Source organism: Apodemus sylvaticus, chromosome 12, assembly GCF_947179515.1.
Source record: "Apodemus sylvaticus chromosome 12, mApoSyl1.1, whole genome shotgun sequence".
NCBI classification, from domain to species: Eukaryota; Metazoa; Chordata; class Mammalia; order Rodentia; family Muridae; genus Apodemus; species Apodemus sylvaticus.
This window is the reverse complement of record NC_067483.1, coordinates 32,741,060-32,768,132: the sequence shown is the minus strand read 5'-3', so window position 1 is coordinate 32,768,132 and position 27,073 is coordinate 32,741,060. Positions and strand designations below refer to the sequence as shown.

The 27,073-nt window shown below is 41.6% G+C and overlaps 1 protein-coding gene across 1 annotated transcript in view; it reads left to right on the top strand.

Annotated features, from left to right (window-relative positions):
• Nucleotides 1–27,073, top strand: part of Nckap5 (NCK associated protein 5) — a gene marked incomplete at its 5' end in the record, with an annotated part of 602,587 nt that overhangs the window by 273,572 nt on the left and 301,942 nt on the right. Inside the window, one exon of the mRNA XM_052201054.1 lies at nucleotides 138–287. Coding sequence (XP_052057014.1) covers nucleotides 138–287 — 150 coding nt within the window. The remainder of the gene's footprint in view (nucleotides 1–137; nucleotides 288–27,073) is intronic.

Genomic DNA, 27,073 nt, shown 5'->3' with positions numbered 1-27,073 from the left:
TAAGCACTGCTCGCCTTGCTTAATAATCCTGTCGTTACCGCAGCTCAAGAAAGGCCTGGACTTCCTCCCTTTGAAATAGCTATATTCCCGCTGTAAATTAATGAAAACAGTGATTTATTTTTCCTTTCTGGTTTCAGGAAAGACTGACTGAAGGAGACAGAAAAGAGCAAGCATCACCGGGTGATCTCCACACGGCGGCCGATGACGACTCAACAAGTGAACACAGTAGTGTGGAAGAGAGGAAAGAAGACAGCACACTGCTCCTGAAGAGACTGAAGGCTCTGGAGGTAAGCCACCTTGCAGAGAGGAGAGCCTGCAGCCACCGGCACTGACTGGGAGTCCATGTCTTCCTCTCTTAGTTCTTCCGGACAGATATAGTCGTCACTAGAATCCCTTCCTCAACAGTGGACACAGTTAAAATTCTCTGCACTGGGAAGGTCTTGACCTGGTAAGCCCAGCTGCGTTGCCTTCAAAGGGAAAAAGGAACAGAACAGCTCGCTTCTAATCATAGCCTCTAAAATTGCGAGCGTTTCAGGCAGGGGCTGTAGACCACTTGACTTTCGTCTTCTAATGCCTCATAACCTGGATACATGAGTTAATGAAGGAACATAAGATTCAATGGTATATACTATGGTTGTGGAAGCTCTGTATATGCTTACATACAGATTTTAATGGTATTTTTGATAGATACATTTCATTTGGAAATAAGGCAAGTGTAGATATGGACAGGTAAGATACATGCAGAGAGAATCAGCACCAAGGTAAGGGGCCTGTGAGGGAGACAGTGTACCACACACAGCTCTCCAATACAGAGAGAAAGCTCCAGGTGGTCTAACTTAGAGGCATTTATATCACTGCACCTGCTCATTCATCAATCTTCCTACCTGTCATCAGAGAACTTCATGCTTACTCATGTTTGAGTCTTTGACACTATAGATATTTGGAATATGTGAGACATAAGTGAAGATATTAACTTGACCTATTCCAGAGGATCATTTACAAAGAGAGTCTAAATGAGGGGTTGTATAAATTTGGTTGGTCTTGGGTTTGTCTATGGGAAAATGTCTTGATTGCCGTGATTAATCTAGAAAGTTCCAGCCCACTATGAACAGCACAGTTCCTAGACAGGAAGTCCTGAACTGTAGGAGAGTGTCCAGAGGGGGAACTGAATACAAGATATAAAAACATTCTCTCTCTATTCTTTTTGGTTGTTACTAGGTGCCCCATAGCCCTTCTACTGTGATGTCCCCACAATTATGGAACATAACCTGGAATTATACGTTGTAAATCCTTTCTTTTCTAAGCTTTGCTCTTTATCAGGATATTTTATCTCAGAATAGGAAATAAAATTAGAACATCCATCTTCCAGTCCTGCCTAGGGATGTAGTTTAGTTGGTAATATGTGTACCTATCATGCTGGCAGCTCTGAGTTCTGTCCCTGGTATTATAAAACATTAGGCATGGTGTTATGTGTATTAAAATGGTGTCCTGCATCTGCTTGGGGCTTGGACCTCGGGTCTTGGGCCACTGGGCAAGGCAGGATTCTGGAAGTTTTGACTGCACTTTCCCCAAGCCGGGCAGGTGTCGGACTGTGAGAAGCCACAAGACCCATTTTCCTGGTGCTGAGGAAGCACAGCCTGGGGTCCTGGGGACCTGCCAGGGTTGTAGGAAAAAGGGCAGTGGGAGAAGAACTCAGGCCGGGTCCCTTGGGGATGAGAGTCCTTGGCTTGCTCGGCAGAAAGCTTGGCTTCGTGGAAACCATGTCTGGAAACACAGAGAGACCTCCTGTGTGAGATTAGACATGGCTCTTTAGAGGAAGACCTGTTCCATTGCTCCCTATAGGGGATCTCAATGAGAAGAGGCAGCCCATGGTTTTAAAGCGTTTATTGTCATGGTGGAGCGTTTTTAATGAGTGAAACTATACCTCATGTTCTCAGGTGAGGCCTGAGGTTAAATACCTTTTGCAGGGAGGAGTGTCTGGGAAGGAGAGCTTAATTGGCTAAGCCCTTCAGGCCTTCAGATACCTCATTAAAATGGAGATCTGTCTTGAGGCTATGTGGACTGTGGTCACGTCCTCTACCTGTGGAGGGGCTTGGGGCATTGCCCTTCCTGACTGATGGTCACAGAATTATGGAGAGCTGAGGCCTCCTGTCTAGGAGCGTGGACAATGCCTACTGTTCCTTGCAGAGTTATCTGCTAGGTCTCTAGGGTTTAAACCTAGCTCAACCAGAAAATAGGCTGCCTTTCATGGTCCCACAGTGTTATAGACCTGAAACCCCTGCACCTAGAAATTGAGGCAGGAAGACAAGGAATTCAGGATCATTTTTGATTACAAAGTTCCAGGATAACCTGGGCTACATGAGAACACACAACAAATCATAACATAAAACAAAGGAACAATAATTAAAACATAGTTCTACTGTAGGGCCCACGAAATCTGGAGTACTTTCATAGTGTGCAGAACCAGGATGAGGAGCATGTGGCTGGCCTTGCCCCCTGCTTACTGTCCACAGCCCTGCCTCTGATCTCTGGTGTCCTTTAGAGGGAGTGCTGGCCTTTAGATTCTTATTTCCTTAAAGCAGTGAGCAAGTGAGCCACATTCTCAGAATTTTGTTTGAATCCTTTAAAAGCTTCCGTTACCCAATCTCCTTCTGTTTTTCTATCCTTGCTTGAAAAAAAATGAAGATAATAATAGTACACAACCTTACTGAGAAGCAGTGAGATTAAACCGCTTATTATTTCTACAATTCCTGTATACTTGGTCCCATCTATGTTCCAGTTTTATCTTTGTTGCCGTGATAAAATACCCTGGAGTCAAAGCAACTGAAGGAGTTTATTTCAGCTTACAAGCCCCAGGTATCAGTTCATCGTTCCTGGAAAGTCAAGGCAGGAAATTCAAAGAGCACATCCACCTTCAGGGTCAGGGAGAAGTGGGCACCTGCAGCCAGCTCTCTCGTCTCCTTCCTGTGCTGATCCGTTCCAAGGCTGCTGCACATCCCTCAGTCATGTGCTCCCTGTTCATCTGAACAGAATAACTAATGCAAAACTGCAGTTGAAAAGACTCACAGACATTCCTGAAAACAGATGGGTGGGCAAATGTTTTTAGAATCCAGGCAGAAGAACCACTGACTGGGGAAACATCTGGTTCCCTTAGAGGAAGGGGAAGGGATCACCTGTGTCCCCAGGGGCTTTATAACTTGGTAGGATTTTTAATAGACTTAGGAAACATTCTTAGAGGAACGGAAGATTCCATCAAAGTGTGTTAAGAAACCCTGCATGAACTAAAGTCAACTGGAATGGATTGCTATTACATGTACTTCAGTTGTTAGTTCTTACTTAATGATGACAATGAAATTGGTCTTAGTTCATCTCATTGTCAGGAGAACGTTGTGAAGGGCATTTTATTTAATCAAGCTAAGAGGTGTACAGAAATATTCTTTGGCATCAAATGTTCTTAACCTTCAGGATATATACATATTAATATAATTTCCTCTTCCAAGAGAGCATTGCATACTGGGCAACAACTCTTTTATCCAATATTATTTGTATACAATAACTAATGTCTTGAAGTGACATTTATCCTCATAGCTTCAAGTTACAATTTATTTTATTTTTTAAATTGGACTGCTGTTACAGAAGAGTCATTGTTTATTTTTAAATTCTTTGTCTCATATTTGTTTAACTCACTACTTTCCCCCTGAGCTCACTCTCTGATTTTGTGCGGATTCTGTGATTTTATTAAAAACATATTTATTTTGGGTGTGAAGGTGCACACGGGCAATGAATATGTCTAGGTCAGAGCATAGCCTGTGAGTATTGGTTTTCTACTCCTACCATGTTGGTTCTGGGAAGTGAATTCAGACTGTCAGGCTTGGAGGCAAGAACTCTTAACTTCTGAGCCACCTTACTGATTCACGGCCCATTATTTTGTTAATGGTATAAATTTAAGTGGAAGGAGATTATGCTAGGATCTTAGCTGGTCCAGCTTCATAATGTCTGTAAAGTTTCTTTGATTGCTTGCTATTCTTACCTCTATCTCCTGAAAGATGGCACTGCCAGTATGCACCACACCCACGTCTATTACTATAAAAATCGATTTATCTTTTATTGACATGTAATTTGGCTTTATATGAATTTCATATACTATAGAATTTTAATTTTTTTCATATGTGTACTAAATCATTTGCATAGGCTAAAAATTGATTTGGTTAAATAACTGGCTCATTTTTCTAGAGCTGGCCACAGACACCTATGTAAATTGCATCATTTTAACTAAATACTCTTTAAAAGTCTATGGGGAAATTTTCCTAAAGGGATCCAGATATCTTGTCAATATTTTTTTTTTTTTTGGTGTTGTGCAGCAAAACTTTAAAGCAGCAAAGAATATTTTCTACCAATGTGCTTTTTAATAGCCGTATTTGTATGTTCTAATGTCTTGGCTGCAGTATGAGAGGAAGCAGAGGAGACAGAGAGCAGACTCTCCTGGACCAGAGACATGGCTTAGAGGACTGGGGGTTTTCTGCCAAGTATGAGGATATGAGTTTTATCCCTGAAACCCGCAGAGCATGGGAGATAGAGTCCCTCTGGTTGTCCTCAGACTTCTATCCTGGTGCCATGCTTCAAACATGACATGACATGACACACAGAGACACACAGACAGACACAGAAATACACATACATATAAATACATGCAAAAGCAAGAAATAGATGGAGAGAGAAAGGTAGAGTAGCACAGGAGTTCAAGCATTAAGGAAGTATGGCACAGGTCTTGCGTGCACGGATGAGTTACCACCTCGGCTTTCCACTGGGGGTCATAAGTTCATGTATTCTGGAGCAAAGAATTGGACCAGAGACCTTGAGATAGCAGTAGAGATGGGCAGATGTTGAGAAGAGGAAGACGCTGAGGAAAATGGAGCTGAGACAGGTGAGAAGCTTTGACGGGGTCAGCCAGGAGATGGTGAGCTCTGAGTCTCCTGGGCCGAGTCCACGTCAGCTTCTCCAGTCCTTGTATTGAGCAGTCTTTCCTCACAGGTATGCTGCTGCGTATGTGTAGTCCTGGGGGGCACATTCTCCAGTCTGTGGCAGCTGATGTCTTTCCTATGTTGACCTGGATAACTCCATCCCATGCCCCCCTCACCTGCATCTTAAGCACCACATTGCATCACCTTCCTCAGGACCGCGACCTTATCGTCCTCCCTCTGCTGAGTTCCACTGCTTTCCTCTTTCCTTTCCTCAGCGGTGCCCAGCACCAGCCTCGTATATAATTGCTCGCCCTAGATGACTTTTTCCCATAGTTCAGTCCACGAAGGATAGTGAAACATGGCAGGGTCCCCTCAGAGAGCTTCACTTCTGCCCGTTGCTTATCAGCCCCCCCACACCCATCTCCTCAATTGCCAGCCTCTATCTCAAAACAAGGACAGTTGTGTCCCATCTCCCACCCACTCTAGCGGTTCCTGTCTACTTCTGAGCCTGGGGCTCTAACCTCTCACTTGCTCCTCTGGTTCCCTCCATGCCCTTCCAGTGCTCCTCAAAGTTTCTTCCCAGCAGGATATTTCCCTTCCTCCAGAGAAGTCCAGAGACAGCTGGGAAACAACACACAGGCACACAGCCACATAGTATCGTTCTGCTTTCTGCAGCTTTCTCAGTCTAGTGGCTATGCTGAGCCATTTGCATATACCATGAAGAGGAAGCTCAGACCCTCTTAGACCCTCTGGCCCTACAACCCAGCCACTAGCGTGTAGATTGGTTGATTGATTGATTGATTGATTGATTATTTGATTGATTTTCTTGGTTAGGCTCCTGACACATGCTGAAGGGGGCTATTTGATCGTTTTGTGTCTGTGTTCCAGAGCCACAAGGGCGAAAAGGAGCCACGTGCACATGCCACGAGCCACGTCCACAAAAGATCGTAGTTTGGTATATGAATGTGACTCTGGGAGTTAAGAGCTTAGGATTCCAAGGCTGCAATTTCAGGGACTGCTTACCTGCCTGCCAGCTATTACTGCTGTGTATTTATGTCTACTTGTGTGATATGTGTGCAGGCCAGATGCCTTCTTTGGTCAATCTTAGTTTTTGAAAAAGGGCATCTCACTGAACCCAGAGCTCATCACTTCAGCTAAGCTGGCTGGCCAACAAGACACCCCCCCCACACACACACACACACACACACGGCAGCGGGGGGGGGGGGCTTCTGTCTCCACCTTCCCTACACTGGAACTACAGATGTAAGGTACCAAGACTGGAAATTTTAGTGAGTTCTGGGGATTGAACTCATGTGTTCCTGGCATAGCAAGCACTTTCCAAATGTAGGCATATCTACCTCCAAAGGACAGCTTTGTTTACTTGGAGAGAAACTCACCGAACCTTCTGAAGTACACTGCTGTGCCACAGTTGTGGGAAGATTGATCCCTCAAACCCACTCAGGCACTGACCTCAGGATCCTGCTCAACTTACCCTCTAGAGTTCTCTGGAGTTTGACCTGGTCTCTTCTTGGAGTATTTGACTCGGCCTCTGGGTTTGTTCCTGGTGTGTTTCTTGCCATGTGTGATTTTCCTTGTCCCCAGGCCCCTTGCTGCAGCACCAACAGCCCCTCTCAGAGCTGTAGACAAACCTAACACAAGATTACACATCAAGACAGACATTCCCATACTTCCCGTCTTCTACAGCATCTGATTCCCACACTCCAGCCAGGAGCAGAGGCAGTCTGAGAACATTAAAGAGTTCTGAGACTCCGTGGGAATGCTGGCCTCTCAGCTGTAGCCGCAAGGTTAGAAGGACGTGGCCTCTCATAGGAATGATTTATTTTGTGCAGGAAAGTATGGCAATTAAATATATTAAGGTGAATAACAGGCTTGATCTAACCAATTACACCTTTCTGTAAAAGTTTGACAATTAAAATGCTAAGCATAGGTTTTTGTTAATAAGTGATTCTTTTTAAAATTAGGTAGTTTAAAATAGTCAAACCCGGCTGTACATCACAGTTATTTATGGAACTCAGACAGACTATCTATGCACTGAATAATCTCTATAGGCCAAATGCTGTTCTCAACTCTAGAGAAGGTCAGTGCTTATGATTACCACCTCAGTGGACAGAGACCGGAAGCACATAATTAAATATTAAGCAAATAAATCGACAGATCAATTAAGTGGCTACAAATATAAAAAATAAATGATATCATAAGAGTGAGTGTGAGATAGTTAATGTGAGAGACATTTAGCTTCCCAGGAACCCTATAGTATCAAACCACTAAAGTAAATATGAATAATAAAAAGGAGATGGCTCTGTAGGGATCTGGAAGATGAACATGACAGAAAGAAGCAGCTCTAAGGATGGAGAAAGCTTGAGACTTTATAGGGACATAGGTCAGACCCATGTCCTAGATGGCTAGACTATGGTCAGGAATACCTATAGATTTCACTGAAACATTTCTTTCTTGGTCCTACCAGCATTGCACAGGGAGCCATGGAATTGGAGGTTCGCATCTCATGAGCTATTCTGTGCTCACTTCATCTTCTAGTCTCCATTCCTTAAGACATTCCAAGAGGGCTTTTATTAATGTAAGAATGTAACATGTACTAAAGCCACTCAGGAGTAGGGAAAATAGGTCATAGGGTAAGAGTACGTGCTACAAAATCCTGATGAAATAAGTTCATTATCTCCAGAACCTATGTAAAACCCACATGCAGTACCACACATCTCCACGAGGACATTAAAACCTATTGGAATGGCTGATGGGGTGGATGAAGGATACGAGGCAAACTGTACAATCAAACAGCTCCAGATTGTTTTATTCTTCACTTCTGAAAGTGATGTCATTATCAGAAAGAGGCCAGACTTGAAGGAGAGGTGGCTCGTGAGAAATGATGATCTAATCATCACCTTGTATGGGCCATCTTGAGACACATTTTCAGCATCCAGATGACAGTGTTCAGGAGCATGATGGACACACAGGACTGAGGTTAAGGCTGTAAATGTGGATCTGAGAGGATCAGCATATAGATGATATTCTGTAGGATGGGAAGTCATTTGAGAAATTCAGTGTGAATGTAGATGTAAAGAGGACCTAGAAGAGAGTGCTAGGAGCCTCTCCATTAGTGAACTTGCAGAACATAGGGAGAGCCAGCAAAGGAGCCTGGGTAATGATAGCCAGTGAAAACGGAGTGAAGTGTCCGAGAAACCTAAAGAAGAAAAACAAAGTTAAGAGCATGGAGCCCACTGTTGACTCCCTTCTTGTAACAAGCCTCCTTCTTCGTAACCATGCTGTCTTAGTGTGACTTGGAACGGAAAGAAGGGAGAACACTATAGACGGCTATCTGTGTCTACTCTGGCTTCATTTCTGTTGCTGTGATAAAATACCCTGACAAAAAGCAGTATAGAAAGAAAAGAGTTTATTTAATTTACAATTCCATGTCACAGTACTTTATTTTGGGGTAGCCCAGATAGGAACTCTAGAACCTAGTCATATCATATCTACAGTCAAGAGCAAAAGAAGAATATGGTATCCTTGCTTGCTAGTAGTTAGTTAACTAACACTTTCTCAACTCAGTCCAAAGACCAAATCACTTTCAGGGCCAGTCTTCCCACCTCAATTAATAATCAAGGCAATCCCTCACAAACTTGCCTTTAGGCCAGTTGCTAGGCCTCTTCCTAGACAATTCTAGGTTGCTTCAGGTTGCCAGTTAAAATGACCATCATAGTGTCTGAATGTGTGGCATGTGTGTCTATGTATAGAGAGGACAGAGGTTGACCAGTATTGCTCTCCACTGTATTGTTTTGAAAGAGAAAACAGAACTTGGAGATCAGTCATTCAACTAGTCTTCCTGGAAGTAAGGACCAGGGATGCTCCTGCCTGTGCATCATTAGCACTGGTATTAGAGGCAAGCCATCATGCTGGCCAGGCATTTAGATGGATGCTGGGCGTCTGAGCATCTACCTCTGGTGTTGGTCCTCACATACTATCTTCCTTCTTTTGAGGCAGGTTCTCTAACTGCTTCTGGAAAATAGTTATCTATCTCAGCAGGTGGGCAAAGAAACTCTGAAGTGTTCCCCTGTCTCTACCACTACAGCTCTAGAGTTGTGTGCCCTGAGTCTGGCCTCTTGCATGGTCCAAAGTCAGGTCCTTGTTTTTGCGTGACAATCATTGTACTCAGGCCCTTGTTGGTGACTCCTTTGAGAAGTTTTTCTCTGATGTAGCCAGGTATGGTAAGTCAGACTTGGAGGTGTGACACAGAACCAACCCCTTTAACATCTGGGGGTTTGCTATTGTGGGAGGTATTCAGCAGAAGGGTCAGAGTTGCTAACACAGAGACATAATCACAAATGTGGATGTGAGATATGCAAGCAAGCAAGGAGGATGGAACCAGGCCAGAACCACAGCTTTTTAAAAAAGCCAAATTCCCAAAATACACCTCAGGAAATCTTAATTCTCTAAGTCTATGAAGGAAGCTAGACACCTGTATCCTTTTAAAACTCTGCCTGTGTTTCAGATGCACGGCCAAGATTGAGAGACATAAATATCAGCTTTGCTTCAGAACATTTTTGGTTGCTATAACAAGATACCTGGAGCTATATAACTTTTTAAAGTAATGAGAGTTATGAAAACCCTGGAGTTTGGAGGCTAAAGTCCAGTAAGCATGGGTTTGGTACCCAATGAGGGTCCATGACTGGACTGTAATATGTGGAAAAGGAGTAAAAGAACCAGCCAAATGCAGAAAGCTCAGATAGGAAGCAAGGGGCCAGGGAGGAGGTGGGCTCCCAGAAGACCTGTGTTGTCCCTGTGATCTAAATACCTGGATTTCTCTTAGAGGTCTGCCCACCTCAACACTGTCACACTGGGGAACCACACGACTGTCACATGAATACTGGGGAACACAGTGGGAAAGCTTTGGGAGCTATGAGACGGTTTAGTTAACTGCCAAACCCTACAAGTCCTCTTGGCTCTAACCACCTTTGAACCTACCTTCTTTCATCCCTGGATTCAGTAAGCATTCCTTCAGTCCTCAAACTTAGATTCAGAAGCTGTTTCCATGCATGCGCAGAGCCAGTGAGTCTGAGATGCAGAGTGGGCTCCTTGCATTCAGGAACACTATGGGGCGTGTCTCTAAATGCCAGCACTCCTAAGGCTCAAGACAGAAGGACAAAGAGTTGGCAGCTATCCTGAGCTACACCTTGTCTCCTTATCTCAAGTAACTTAAATAAAGCAATAAATGAGTAAATAAATAGTTTTTAGTGTTATGTGTGTGTACGCGTGCGTGCACGCGCGCTGGCATGAATGTACCACAGTGTACATGGGAGTGTCAGAGAATAAACTCCAAGTTGCTCCTCCTCACCTTCCACTCTGTTATTGAGACAGGAATTCATGTTAGGCAGGATGACCTACAGGCTTCCAGGGATTTTCTGCTTCTCATTTCACCATAAGAACTCCAGGATTGCACACAACTCTACGTGATTTGATCTCCCTTTCCATGGTTTCTGGGAACATGAACATCCCAGAACAAGTGTTTTCCCACAGAATCCTCTCTTCAGCCCCCTGGTGTGCTTCCCAGTGACCCATGGTAGTGTGTATACCTGAGCTTTGCTTGGGGTCTGTAGTGATGAGAAGAAAAGGCCCGTTTCTTGTTTTCTGTCAGTGACTACCCTGTTCTCCCCTCTACTTTTATCCTACACTCTCCTCAGCAATAATCTTAGAAGAAATTAAGAGGTTCTCAATACCTGCCAGTGGTCGTCTCTGTAAAAACCCACTATTATTTCCTTTCATCTTTAGGTTCTGTGACAATTTGCTGACAGGTGGCACCACACATCTCTTCTTAAGATATAGAGTGTATATCTATCTCTTGATTATTTTGCTTCCTTCTGGGAGTCACCTAGCAACAACACTGAAGTGGGTTTAGAGACAAAAACCTTCTTTTTGGCAAAGAGACTTCTAATTAGAGAGAAAAAATCATAATGTACGTGAGTGAGTGTGTAACTTTGCATTTACTGCTCTTTTTTGGAAGAAGAGAAATGAATATTATAGTCTTTCTTCCATAAGCATACAAACTCCTTGTCTATGGACTCAGTCAACTAAAGGCCGAAGTACTGAAAATTCTGTATCCCTATTGAACATGTACAAATGGTTCTCTCCAGACACTTCCCTAAGTAAGACAGTGTAGCAACAATTTACAAGGTACTTCTACTCTACTGTGTATTACAAGTGGTCTAGAAATGGCTAGAAATATGAGAAGGGCAGTAAGATAATTCAGCAAGTGAAGTATTTGCTGTTCCAGTATGAGGACCTGAATTAGGATCCCTAGAACTAATATAAAAATCTAGGTACAGCAGTGTGAATGTATAACCTCAGTACTGAGGAGGTGGAGACAGACCTCTGGGGCTCCCTGGCCAATAGAGCTGAATCAGTGAACTCACAATTTAGTGAGAGACCATGCCTCAAAAAATGAAGTGGGGAACAATCAAAAAAGACACTACACATTGATGTCTGTCTTCCACATACATGTGCACATCCCCATGCACACGTAGCTGCATGTACACATGTTCACACCCACAGGAACACACATGTGCCATATATATGCACAGATTTTGAGAGAATGTATGTAGGCTATATGTGCATTTCATGTCACTGATATGAGATGTCAGGACCTGTGCATTTTGGGATCCTCAGGGTTTTCTGGAACTATTCCTTATTTGTCAGTTACTTTTTTATTGCTGTGATAGCATAGCTTGACAAAAAGCAAGTTAAGATAGAGAAGGTTAATTCTTGCTTGACTTCCAGAGGGTTACAGTACATCATGGTGGGGAAGGCAGGACTTGAAGCTCTGCAAAGGGGCAGTAAGCTTTGTTAAAGGGTAAATGCACTTCAAAGTCAAGAGTGGTGGATAAGCTGTTGATGACAGTCACAGTTTAGGAGAAGGGTACCCAGAGTGCAGCACACCTCGAGCTACAATAAGGGGAAACTTGGAGTGAGAATAGGGCTCAGTCAATAAAGTGCATGCCGTACAAGCTTAAGGACCTGAGGCTGAACCCAGGACCTGCATAAAAATCTGGATGCAGTAGCATGAATTTGTAATTCTGGCACTGGGAAGATAGAAAAAGAGGATACTAGGAGATGACTGGCAAAGATGGCATAATTAGTGAGATCCAGGCCAGTGAGAGATGATTGCAAAGATAGTCAATGCTTGAAGAATACTTGAAGCTGAGGAATGACTGAGGTGGTCCTATGTCCTACACATATGCATACACATACAATACATAGCCACACGGGCATATGCATGCCACACATGCATGTTTACACATACATTCACACACATCCACACACAGTGAGAAAGTGGGATCAGTCCATGGTCTGTTGAAATTATTTCAACATGTGAATTCTCACAGGAACCTCAAATTCTGTCAATTCTCAATTCCTCAGAGATAGTTGTTCAGTCAAACGTCATAGCAGTTCCAGCCTTGAGCAATGGGAGGAAAGACTGTGCAAGTAGATAACCTACTGAAAATGCACAAAGGCATCGACTCCAGCATGCCAGGATGCTGCAGCCATTTTCAAGCCTGTTGTCCACAGACCTAGGACCTGCCTTACCTAGACTTTCCCCATTTAATGGCAACAAAGCACCCAGTCAACATTACCAGAGAAAGGGACATATTTCTTTGTTATCCATACTATTAGCCCTCCACAGCAAAGCATCCAGTTGGCTACATCTTACCTTTGTGTAGAATTCTTGCCCTTTGCAATGGAGAAGATTTCCGTGAACCATCCTGCCTTCTCCATGATGGGGAACACTGTTGTGTTTGATTGATGTAAGTGTCATGATTACCTTTAAGCCTGACATGAAACTCTAGCCTGCACGCATACACACACACACACACACTCACACACACACACACACACGCACCTGTACATAGAATCAGATACATCTGCACACATATGAAATATGTTATTTTACCCTGTACCTTCCTAAACATTTATAGACCTGAGTTTTGCTAAATAGTTGCAAAGACCGCAGAACATTTTATCGTCCTTGAAACACAGGCTAAGTAGGAAGGAAAATGTATAACGATTAGAATTATAAAGCTAGTACAGCTTAAAATTAAAAAATAAAATGCACAAACAAGGATCAGCATGTCACCCAGAAGGACATGCTAACTGGATTCTTCATGAAGGTAAGGAAATAAGAAAGCACTACTTGAACAGTGAGCCTTGGCCTTCATGCCTCTTTTCTAGGGAAGCGGTAGGAGGAATAGTTGAAACAATCTCCTCAAGCAGGAAACTCATAAAGAAATCTGCATAGGTGAGAATCAGCCCATGGCCAGACAGGTGACCCAAAGGTTTGCCTGCCTGCTCTGTGCAGGTCTAAGGCTTTGCCCTCTATCCAACATATACATAGCTCTAACCTTGCTTCCTTTCAAAACTGAGCGTTTTCTGGCCAAATTTCTAATCAGGGCAGAAGTTTTCTTATCTCCTGACCCCTGGAGTTCCCATAGCACCATCATCCTATACCGCTCCTTTTATAGTCTCCTAGCCCAGACTGACCTCTCACTGAGGGCAGCGTTGAAGAAGACCCTCCTGCCTCACCTCTCCGTGGAATACAGCTATGTTCTGGGACACTTGCCTTCTTCAGTGCTGGTGGGGAACCCAGAGCTCCCCGCATGCTCTGCAGGTGTTCTCTGCATTCAGGGGTACCCCAAGCACAAAATTTCAGTGCCTAAGAGTGCTTCCGCTCATCTCTTATGTTTAGGAAACCTGTCCAAGGAAACAGGCCAAGTGGCACTCCACACAGTCCCAAGCTATACAGGGAATGTTTCTGGCAACAAGATTAAGTAAACACTCACTTTTGAAAGAAATTCCTTTGGCAGCTACCAAAAAAAAAATTCAAAAATCAAAACAAAACAACAAAAAGCATCTGCTTTCCCATCGATTGAAAGTGCACCAATCACCAAGAGCCTTTGATCAGCTCTCATTTCCTTCTTGCCTGTCTCCCCCGATTGATGTGAAGAAGTTGATCCTGTAGACAGTAGCTTTGGTTTTCCTATGAAACCTGGAAGATCCTCCTGCCTTGGGTTTTGTTAGCTTCTTGTGTGGCTGTTTTACAAAAGCGCTTTTGCCCTCGGACTCCTGGAAGTTTGATCAATCAAGATATAACCTTTTATCAGTTCCGACCAACTGCTGAGAGAGGGGAAAACTTCTCCATGTGAGCCAGGCCAAGGTGTGAGGGGAGCTCTGGTTGCATTGCACACTGCCAAGCCCAGATCTGTGCGGGGGAGCTTGTTAGAAATACCTCCGCTATTAGCAGAAGCCGATATGTCAAAAGCTGATCTGCATAAATAAGTTTCTTTGCCAGGCTCAGACTTGTGTGGGAGTTTTCTCATGAAAACCCCAGCTCTTCCAAGAGGCCAGTGCATCAAGGATGAGTCTCCATGAATATTCGAAGAGCTATCAAAGAAGAAAAATGAACCATGAGGCCAACATTAATTGTGCCCAGAGATAATTAGAACAAAGTGTTGTTAATTGTGTGTTGGTTTAATGTGATGTAGTGGTGGATTTTTCCCCCCACAGAGTATAAATTTTGATGTCAGAAACTGAAAGCTGGCTGGCTTGATTGATCAAAAAGCCTGTTTTCTTAGATACAGCTAATTGGGCATTTTAATCCTTACTCCATAAAGTGAGTGAAGGCTCCTATATCATGAATGTAACTGGAAACAAAGCCCCAAATCTTGGTTCCTTTGTCTAGTGGTGTCTGAGTTATGCAAGAAGCTCTTGTAAGTAATCTACCTAAGGGTCATGAATAAAAGTTTATGCAAACAGGACTCCTGGAACAACAACAAAAACCAAATAAAATGCACTAAGACAGTCTTAATGCTAGCTCAGTTGTAAAGGTATTTTCTTGAAAGTATGAGGGTCTGATTTTGAATCCCCAGCACCCAAGTAAAAGACTAGTAGTGGTCATACTTGAAATCTCAGGATCTGGCAAGCAGAGATGATGGATATTTGGAACTTGATGGCCAGTCGATCTAGCTAAATCCATGAGCTCCACGTTCAGTTGAAAACCCTAAGTTGGAGCTGGGGAGATGGCTCAGGTAGCAAAGCCCTTGATGGACAAGCATGGAAGCCTGAGTTTCAGATCTCCAGAGCCCACATAAAGCTGTGTGTGATGTCCACATTTGTAATATTAACATACACATATTAAGATGAGAAATAGACACAAGAGAATTTCTGGATACTTCCGAGCCTGCTATCGTGCCATTCACAGCAGTGAACAACAAGAAAGACTCCTAGTCTCAATCACTGTAGAATATGAGGACCAACACCTGAGATTGACCCCTGGCATCCGTTCTTGCACAATGGCACACACACGCATTCACACATGAACATGCATACAGATGTAACATATAAACACACCCAAAGTAAAGAATGATAATATATAAAATGACTGAGGAAAATACTGAACTTGTCAACATTGGCTGTCACATGTACATGCAAATATATACACACATACACCGCCATACACACATTCACAAGCTCCACCCCACCTACAAACTGTGTCATTGATGGGCAGTTCCAGAGGAAGAGCTACATCATCCTATTCAGTCTCTCAGTTTTCCTGAAGGAACTGTTACAAAGCTGTGGCAGGAGGAGGCATAGAGGATCCAAAATGAGTCCAGAAAGTCACTCTCGGCATAAAGGCCTCAGATTCCCAGGCTGAGTCAAGGACAAAGTTGCCCCATAGCTAGTCAATATGCAGAAATGCACCAAGGAAAGCTTTGGGGAGAAACCTTTTGAGGACACCCTAACCAAGGCCATTGCTATCCACTCCCTCCCTGGATGAGTTTTCCTTCTTACCTAGAGCAGTGTGGTGGACAATACTGCAGTGGGTCAAGGATTCTGAAGTTTGGATGTGGGAGGAGTCTAGATCCTAAACCCAAGCTGTTGTGGTGCTAGAATTTCCACAGCATTTGATTTAGAATTTACAACTATCTCAGAACTTGAGCTTTTCTTTTCTTTTCTTTTCTTTTCTTTTCTTTTCTTTTCTTTTCTTTTCTTTTCTTTTCTTTTCTTTTGCATCAATACCTTTAATGTTCCAAATGTAAACACCCCTGGCATACCTGGTGGCATCCTTCCTTTTTAACTGGAACTTTTACATCATGGTACACAGATCTTCCTGGGGTACAATGATTACATTTACTCAAACAAGGTAGCAGAGGGAGTTCTTACACAATGGAGTACTATTCAGCCATTAGAAACAATTCATGAAATTCTTAGGCAAATGGATGGAGCTGGAGAATATCATACTAAGTGAGGTAACCCAGTCTCAAAAGATGAATCATTGTATGCACTCACTAATAAGTGGATATTAGCCTGGAAAACTGGAATACCCAAAACCTAATCCATACATCAAATGAGGTACAAGAAGAACGGAGGAGTGGCCCCTGGTTCTGGAAAGACTCAGTGTAGCAGTATAAGGCAAAACCAGAACAGGGAAGTGGGAAGGGATGGGTGGGAGAACAGGGGGAGGGAAGGGGGCTTATGTGACTTTTGGGGAGTGGGGGACCAGAAAAGGGGAAATCATTTGAAATGTAAATAAAAAATATATCGAATAAAAAATTAATTAAAAAAAAAGAAAGGAAGGGAGGCCCACTATACTGCAAAGAAGGTATAGTCTGTTCCAGGTACCTGGTTTTGTTGTTGTTATTATTATTTTAAATTTGCTACATATATCTTCTATGTATAGGCAATGTAAGGGTACTTGTGTGCTTCTGCATATCTACGAAGATCAGAGAACGTCTGAGAGGTGACACTTGTAGAAATTGGCAAATCATGGCCACAATTGCCTTTGCACTGACAGAGCCTTCCTGCCAGCCCTCCACCTTATTTTCAAGAAAGGGTCAGTCCCTTAACAAGGAGCACAAGCTAGCCAGTGAAGTCTAGGACCCTCCTGTAGGTTTCCTCAGCCCTGGAATTACAAGCACGAGCCCCATGCTTTTTTGGCTTTATGTGTGCATTTACCATGGTAGTTTAAGTGTTTCCAGCATGCACAGGGGCATTCTGCATTTGTAATCCAACTGTGGGTGCATGTGCCGCATTTCTGGAGCTCAGTCATCACTCCATAGAGGTTCTCTGCTCACACAGTGGCTCTTCTAGAAAGCTCTTTTGGAGAAGGGCCAGCCTAGAACAGGCCCCTGTTGTTTTTGGATTTTACTATCTCACCCACACAACTCTGGGGGGACCCCATGCAACTCTGGGGGGAAGTCAAGGGGAAGAAGCAGTTCGGAGAGTTTGGGTCTTCCCCCTGGAAGATAAGCCTTTTCAGTCACTTCCTTCTGATTGGTGGCCACACCCATATGATCCTTCAAGAAAACAGGAAGAGAGAGCACCATTTCCTGTAACCTCATTGTTGCTGTTCAGGTTTCTCTCTTCCTTTAGTTTTAGTTGCCCACAGCCAAAGTCAAATTGGTTTTGGTAATATCTAAAATAAACCCAGAAAACCTTCCAACAATAACGAATCCATTTAGGGGAAACTGTCTCCAACGATGGGGCGGGGTAGGGTGTCCAGATTAAAATGAGAAGCAACTCTGGTACACAGCCTATGATTTGCCGAGGCTGCTATGGCCATGGGATAAAAATCAGTTCCTGAGAAAGGCTAAATTTCCCCTGCAGTTTTATTTTATGAGATATTCACATTAAGAAGACAAACAGGCTCCTGTAGCCCCCAAAAGCAGGGTCTAGGAATTCCATGAGAGGAATGTAAATTCTTGAGCTAGCCCCACTTGCAGCCTTGCTTGTCCTCAGCTCCGGAGAACTGCTCCCAAGGGCCCCGTTAAAAGGTGGACGAGCCTCAGGGCTCATCACAGAGCGTTAGAAGCACTTGTGGTCCTGGGTTGTTATAATAGAATTAATAACCTTATGTTGAATATAATCGGGATAATAAGTCAATTAATACTGAATCCATTTGATAGCAGCCAGATGCACAATTGCATATTCGCAGAGAATATGGTTCTGGAGAAATATTTTAATTGCTTATCTGATCATTACATGCAGATCTTGAATTAGCTCTCTCCCAATTTCAAAGGAAGACTCTTCAAAAAGTAATTTCAGAAAGCTGTACTCTATAGACAGAGGTGTAATGAACAGATGGACATTTGGTCCCATTTTAATTTTTTTTTTATTTCCTACTTGCTTGCTATTTTGTTTTTAAATATAATTGAATGTTTTTCATTATTCTTGAGAATTTCATATAAGTGTGCAGTGAAATATGATCACATCTATGACCTTCCATTCTCCCTTCCTTTTTGCCTTGTTATTGAATATCAGTTTTCCACATAATGTATTCTGATCATGGTTTCCTTGCTCTGCTTGTCCCAGTTCCTTGTCAGCTCCTCTCTGATCTGGAACCACTCCATCTCTGTCTCCCACTAGGAAACAAACAGACTTCTAATGGGCAATTGAATAAAATAAGATAAAACAAAATCCATCAGAGCAGAGTCATCCAAGACAAAGGAGCAGAAGGAAGGGAGCCCAAGAGAAAGCACAAGAATCAGCGACCTACTCATTCATTCATTCACCCAGAAGTTCCGTGGTGAATTCACTGAACTAGCAGTGATAACACATACCCAAATCACATGGGCAGACCCCCGCAGGTCCTCTGCATACTCCCAGCCTGTGAGCTCATATGAGCTTTGATCGGGTTGACTTAGAAGACTTTGTTATCTTTGTGTGTTCCATCCCCTCTGACTCTTTGACTCTCCCTAATTCCTCTTCTGAAGGGTTCACTGACTTAATGGAGATATCCCATTTAGGCAGAATTTCCAAGGCCACCTGTGCTCTGCATAATGTCTGGCTGTGAGTTCTTTGTATTTGTTCAGATCTGCTGCAGGAGAAAGCTTCTCTGACGCTGCCTGAAGAGGGCACTGACCTCAGTATAGCACAGTTCCATTGAGTCAGTTTATTGATAGTTTTTTTTTTTTTTAAAGAACTGTAATATTTGGTTTTACTCTAGATCCCTGGACTATGCAGTCTCTGGCTCTTAGTCATCTAAGTAATGTCATGTATGGGTTCTATGAAGGCGTTAAGTTAAATCAGATCTTGTTATTCTACCTACACTCTTGCCCGAGTATACCTCGAAGGCACAATACCATGATAGATCAAAGGTTTCATGGCTGGTTTGGTGTTTATATTTCTCCTTTGGTAGCATGTAGAGAACCTTTCTGTACCAAAGATGCTAGAATATAGGCATGAAGGCTCTTTGCACCAGCTTGGCTTTTCCATGTCTGTTGAGTTGTGCAGGTATTGTCTTTGACAGTGGAGCCTTGTTGTCAAAAATTGTGGAGAGCAACCTAGAGTCTTGGTTGTTTGGGGATTATTTTGGCCCCAATTACAATTAGATATAACCCAGTTCTGGTACAAAAAGTTTCATTTGGTGGCAAGAGTTTACAAGATGGGACTTATCTCCCCCATTATTTGGTGATTTCATTAGATCACCTTCGTATTTCTATACAATTTAGCAAGATTTTACTGTGTTAGGCTTCTATCCTACACTTCAATGGTCCTGAATTTTAAGGGTCTCTCTCCACATTCTTTCCCTCACCCTCCCTCTCTACTCTTCTTTCTCGATCGTCAGGTTCTAGTCAGCATTGTCAATTCATACCTTTGTGTTCTGTTTTCCATTCCTAACAAGACCTGTATGTTCCCTCTGCTGTCTTACCCTTCAGTTAACCTCCATGGGCCCACAGCTTGCAGTTTGGTTGTCACTGATGTAACAGCTGACATCCACGTGTAAGGGGATCCATACATATTTGTCTTTCTTGGTCTCTGTTACCTAACTCAGGATTTTTTCCTAGTTCCATCTATTTACCTGCAAATTTCATGATTGCATTTTTTTAATGGCTGAATAAATTTACCATATTCTTTTACATTTCTTTATCCACTGTCCTGTTGAGGGACATCTAAGTCATTTCCTATTTCTGGCTATTATTAATAGAGCAGTAATTGACATGTCTTAGGAAGTGTCTCTGTGGTGAAATGTCTTTTGGGCATATCACCAAATTGGTATGGCTGCATCTTAGGATTTATCAATTTCCATCTTCCTAAGGAATCACCACACAGATTTCCGTAGTGGCTGTACAAGTTTTCACTCCCACCACATCCTTGGCACAATGAGCTGTCATTTGTTTTGTTGATCTTAGCAATTCTGATGGATATAAGATGAAATTTCAATGTAATTTCGATTTTCATCTCCCTGATAGCTAAGGATACTGAACAGTACAGTTTCTTAGCTATTTAAGTTTCATTTTGAGAATTTTGTTTAGATTTCTACCTTATTTTTTAATTGGGTTCCTTGTTTTCTTGATATCTAGGTTTTTGAGTTCTTTATATTTTGAATATTAGCCCTTTATTGGCTATGTAGTTAGTAAAAAAAACTTTTCCTGTTCTCTAGGCTGTAGTTTTGTGCTATTGATGGTGTCCTTTGCATAGCAGAAGCTTTTTTGTTTTAGGAGGTCCCATTTATTAATTATTGAGCTTACTAGTTAATGGTTTTCTGTTCAGAAAGGTTCTTCCTGTGTTAATGAGTTCACTGTCTCTTCTATCAGGTTCAGTGTATCTAGTTTTATGTTGATGTCTTTTCTATTTTGCAGAATAATTTGAGGAGTATTAGCATATACTCCTGATCTTTTAATGCCCGCTTGATTTCAGTAGGAGTTATAGACCTGTTTAAATACGTAGAATGTATTGAGAAAAGTATTCATTTCTTTGAAAATTTCCAGTTTGGTGGAAAACATGTTTTTCAAGTATGTCCTTTTGATTTTCTGGATTTCCTCCATGTTTGTTGATAACCCCCTTAACGTTTCTAACTCCCCACCCAACATGAGCCTTTTTCTTAAAGATTTGTCAGTCTTACTGATTTTCTCAAAAAGCCAACACTGTATTGTTTTTGTTGTTATTTCTACTTTAATGATATCAGCCCAGAGTTTGATCATTTCTTGTTGTCCACTTCTTTTGATTATGATTTTTCTTTGTTTTTTCCCATAGACCTTTCAAGTGTGCTGTTAAGTTACGTCTATGAGATCTCTTCATTTTTATTCAATGTAGACACTTAGTGCTATGAACTTGCCTCTTAGAACTGCCTTCTTTGTGCCATAAGTTTAGGTATGTTGCGTATTCATTTTCATTCAATTCTAGAATATCTTTAAGTTCTTTCATAATTTCTGACTGAATCAGTTTTTCATTCAGTAGTGAGTTGTTTAGTTCCCATAAGTTTGTAAACTTTCTACTGTTTCTGTAGATGCTGATATCCAGCTCTAATTGATGTTGCTCAAATACAATGCAGAGCATTATTTCAGTTTTCTTGTAATTTTTTCAGACTTGCTTTGTGTTGTATATATGGCCAATTTTGGAGAAAGGACCATATAGTTGTGAGAAGAAGGTATATTCTTTTCTATTTGGGTGAAATGTTCTGTAAATATCAGTTAGGACCATTTAGTTTGTAGCTTCAGTTAACCTCAGCATTTTTATGTTTAGTCCTTGTCTGCATAATCTTGACTATTGGCAAGAGTAGGATATTGAAGTCTCCCAGTATGTGAGAGTAGTATGTGTTTTAAGCTGTCATAGTGTTTCTTTTAGGAAACTGCGTGTACTTGTGATTAGAGCATAGACATTATGAATCACAATGGTCTCCTGGTAGATTTTTCATTTGATGAGTTTATTGTGTTCTTCCCTATCCCTTCCCATTAGAAGTCTATTTTGTCAGGTAGTAAAACGCTACACCATCTTGCTTCTTAGGTCCATTTGCTTTGAATATCTTTTCCCTCCTTTTACCCTGAAGCGATATCTATTTTCGATATTAAGATGTATTTCTTTTTTTTATAATTAGAAACATTGTAGAGCTCTTGTTTTATTGATACTTCGTATATAAGATGTCTCTCTAGCAAGAAACTTAGAGAAAAAAATAATGCTAAAAGTTAAGCAGGAAAAATTTTCAATTATGGCATTTTGACAACAGAGAATTTAGACTTGGTGAGGTTTTTACTGAAATTGATAAGTTTTTTTAATTTGGTATATTCTTTATTTACATTTCAAATGATTTCCCCTTTTCTGGCTCCCCACTCCCCGAAAGTCCCATAAGCCCTCTTCCCTCCCCCTGTTCCCCATCTACTCCTTCCCACTTCCCTGTTCTGATATTCCCCTGTACTGCTGCACTGAGTCTTTCCAGAACCAGGAGCCACTCCTCCGTTCTTCTTGGATATCATTTAATATGTGGATTATGTTTTGGGTATTCAAAGTTTCTAGGCTAATATACACTTATCAGTGAGTGCATACCATGATTGATCTTTTGAGACTGGGTTACCTCACTTAGTATGATGTTCTCCAGCTTCATCCATTTGTCTAAGAATTTCATGAATTCATTGTTTCTAATGGCTGAATAGTACTCCATTGTGTAAATAAATGCCAACCAACAGATTGGGAAAGGCTCTTCACTAACCCTAAATCTGACAGAGGGCTAATATCTAATATATACAAAGACTCAAGAAGGTAGAACCCAGAGAACCAAATAATCCCATTAAAAAGTGGGGTACGGTGCCAAACAAAGAATTTTCACATGAAGAACTTCAGAGGGCTGAGAAGCACCTTAAGAAATGTTCAACATCATTAATCATTAGGGAAATGCAAATCAAAACAACCCTGAGATTTCACCTCACACCAGTCAGAATGGCTAAGGTCAAAAACTCAGGAGACAGCAGGTGTTGGCGAGGATGTGGAGAAAGAGGAACACTCCTCCACTGCTGGTGGGATTGCAAGATGGTGTAACCATTTTGGAAATCAGTCTGGTGGTTCCTCAGAAATCTGGGCATGACACTTCCGAAGTACCCTGTTATACCACTCCTGGGCATATACCCAGAGGATTCTCCGGCATGCAATAAGGACAAATGCTCCACTATGTTCATAGCAGCCCTATTTGTAGTAGCCAGAAGCTGGAAAGAACCCAGGTGTCCCTCAACGGAGGAATGAATACAAAGATATATTTCTTACATGCAACTGAAGAATGGATCTTGTTTTCAACATACATTATGTTAATCTGTGTATTCTTATTGGATAATTGGGACCATTGATGTTGAGAATTATAAGTGAACAGTGTTTGTTGATTTCTGTTATTTATTGTTGTTGCTGGTCTAGGGTTATTTATTTTCTGTGTTCTTGTGGGGTAGATAATCACTTTAGGATAGAGTTTTATTCTAGAGCTTTCTTTAGGGCTTGATTTGTAGATAGAAGTTGCTTACATTTGGTTTTATCATGGAATGTTTTATCTTCTCTATTTTGATAAAAAGTTTTTCAGGGCACAGTAGTCTTGGCTGGCATCTGTGGTCTCTCAGATTCTGTAGAACATCTGGTCAGATCTTTCTAGCTTTTAGAGTCTCCATTGATAAAGCAAATGTAGCTATGTTACATTCACTTAGGTTTTACATGTTACTTGGTCTTTCCACCTTGAAGCTTTTAATATTCTTTCTTTGTTCTATAGGTTTAACTTTAGTTATTATGCCCTGAAAGGGCTTCCTTTCCTGGTCCAATTTGCTTGATGTTCTGCATGTACCTTGCATCTTGTACCTTGCATCTCCTCCTTAATATTAAGGAAATACTCTTTTATGATTTTGTTGAAAATATTTTCTGTGTCTTTGACCTGTATTTCTTTTCCTTCCTCTATACTTTGTATTCTTAAATTTGGTCTTTTCCTAATCTCCCAGATTTCCTAAGTATTTTGTACCAAGAGATTTTTACGTTTAACAATTTCTTTGACCAAGCTTTCCATTTTTCAAAAGGCGTCCCTCAGTAATTGAGATTCTCTCTTCTATCTCTTGTGTTCTGTTAGTGAGAATTGCATCTGATGTTCAGGTTCTTGTGCAAGTTCCTAAATTTTTCATTTCCATATTTTCCTCAGTTTGAGTTTTCTTTATTGATTCGATTTCTTCTTTCAGATCTTAAGCTCTTTTATTTATTTCCCTGTACTCTCTGTTTACGTTTTTATAGATTTCTTTATGGGATTTACTCATTTCCTCTTTAAGGCACTCTATCATATTCATAAAGGCTATTTTAAGCTCTTGTGCTTCAGCCATGTTGCAATATTCAGGGTCTGCTTTAGCAGGGTCGATGGCTCTAGTAGAAGACGCATTGTCCTGGCTGTTATTGATTGTGCTTTTGTCACTAGTATCTAGGCACCTAGGACTGGGCAGATTGTAATTCTATGTGATGTCTGGTCTTGTCTTTGTTGGTTGGGTATTTTGTCCCTTGGTTTCTTTGCTCTTTATGATAATTATATGAGTGTATCATCTGTGTGTTGCCTTGTAGGAAATTGTTCTGGGATCTGGAGAGGTGTGGCCATTGATGGGTTGCAAGTAAAATGTGGTTCTGGATGTTGGGAGCTGACACTTAGGAATGGAGATGGGCTAGTGTGAGATAGAGAATGAGAGGTCCATAGGAGGGAGGAAAACATGATGTTCTACTAGGATCTATTTATTCTGTTGGCAGTAGGGACAAAGAATAAAAAGAGGCCAGGGCAGAGGGTCTGTTGAAGGGCTGGGGATGGTGCTGGGGTATCACATTTAGTGGAAATGTGAAGATTTGCAGTTAGCCCACCCACTTCTGCTGGGGTAAACTGTGGGTTCTCAGAGATCTCCCATTTTCTTCTCTCTGCTCTCCCAATGATACCTCACATATCCATCTCTCAACCTCCTGAGAGATTGGTTTGTTATTTTGTTACTTTTATACCCTCCAAGTCCAGTTAGGGTTGCCAATATGCACTCAAGTATAGAGCCATCCATTGGAAGAGGGGAATCCAACCTTCTGACCTCCCTCCCCAGCAAGTGTCAGTCAGCAATAGCTCTTCAGTCACAGGTTAGGCCTAAACAACACCTCCCTATTATGTCATAAGATATGGCTGGTGTGTACTCATGAATGCAACACCCAAATCAACTCCAAAAGGCAGCATTTCCCAGTGTGCTTCCCCACCCACTGTGCTATCACCCCTCATCTCCCTAGGAGCTATGCTATAAGGAGTCCTTAAGTCAATTTCATTGCACTCACAGTAGACGAAGCCTCTTTTAGCTTTGCTCTGTGGCTTTTGAATGCCTCCTACCAACAGCTCTGTGTACATAATCAGCTGAGAAAAATCATCTCCAAACCTGTAATAGCTAGGTGACTTTGAAGCCACCTGTACCCAAGGCCCCACTTTCAACATTTCCTCTGGAAGTGTGGAGAGAATGGTTATGAAGATCAAAAATACAACTGTTGTGGAATCTATATCATCATTGTAAAGGTAACAGTTTCATTACTATGTCTCCTTTAAGTCAGAACCAGAAGTTTCTCGCAGCTGTCTCTCTTCACATTCCCTGGGGTGTCCACTCTAGAAACACCCACAAAGGTACCAATCAGTTAGTTCAGGGAGAATCTGGAAGCCCCACCCACTAACTCCAGAAGGTGATTGAAATTTTGGCAGTGTGTCTGTGTAGGGCTAGGACTAATTTCTTGGGGAAAATGATGGAATAATCTTTCCTTAAAGAATAAAAAGCAATTTTCCCAACATTGCAGGAACATCCCAAGCAAGTGATAGCAGATGCAGGCTGAGCCACCTTGTATAGTAAAATCTCCCCAATGGGGATATGCTGAATTTATTATCTTTGTTTGGGATTTGGGTGCTGAGGAAAGCAAGTGTCCTCTTTAGCCCTTACATCAGCGTGGGCTGCTGGAAGGCAAGGACAAGAGTCCTAATTTCATCTCTATGCCTTTAATATGGAGTTCTCTGAATTTGATTCCAGCATTTGTTAAGATTTCCCAGGCACTGGATGCAGGCTATGAATATGAAGGTTTAAACAAGTTGAGAGGCCCCTTGGAAGGGATGAGAGAAACCGAGATAACAGTCAGAGAATTAATCTATTTTCCCTCCCTTGGCTGTAGGGAATTCAGTATTATCTGCTGAGGGAATCATTTTATTTTAAAATTAGACTTCATTATTAATACTGATAAACCGGGAAATAACAAAGCCTGGCATAGATTCACCTGTTTTGCATTGCTGCTGGTTTACAGTCATGCTGCTATCAGCTCATAAATTAGCATATCTAATATTTAAATTAGCATTGCTCTGCAGTGCTGTTGAATGACTTTTAGGCAGTTACCCGATCTATAAAGTAATTTCTTGTTATTTTAATATGTTTATTTGGTTTTATTACTTATTTATTTTGAGACTAGGTTACATGTATATCAGGCTAGTTCACAGTGAGAAAGACCTTGAACTTGTGATCTTCTGCCTCTACTTTCCAAGGGAGTGCTGGGATACAGGCATGTTCTTTTGGGCCTGTTTTATGCAGTTTTGGGGAATGAACTTGGGGCCTTCTGAATGCTAGGTGAACATTTTACCAACCGAACTACATCCCAAGTGCATAATCTTTTCTTCTTTTGATATATATAATATATATTATATTAATATATCATATGTGCATAGATAGATTGATAGATAGATAGTAAAGGTGACAATATCGGAATATTATGTTATTTGGAATTGCTTGCAAAGCACATTTTTGAGCCACATTAAAAAAAATGACTTCAAGACTTCATTCTTCTGCTTCATATCTCTAAAATGCCAAGTATTATGTGTGTAAGATCAGAAAGTAAAGATCGCACACTGAACTGTCACCATTTATATAGAAGTAAGTTGGAACTAGAAGCTTGTTATGAACAGCTAGACATGGCTAATCTTTATGAAATCTTTCTACATGTCTAAAAGGCTTGCAATTTCCTGATGGCTAAATGATCTCTCTCTCTCTCTCTCTCTCTCTCTCTCTCTCTCTCTCTCTCTCTCTCTCTTTCTCTCTCTCTCTCTCTCTCTGTGTGTGTGTGTGTGTGTGTGTGTGTTTCTCTCTCTGCCTCTCTGTCTCTCTCTATAATATTTCTTTAAAGAACCCAAGATAAAAAACTTTTCAAACAACTTTGAATGTTTATAAATTGGAGGTTCTTAATCTTTGTGTCTTTCTTATTTGATTTGTAAATCACAGCCTGTTTAATCATCAACTACATGATTGACATCTGTACTTGAACTCACA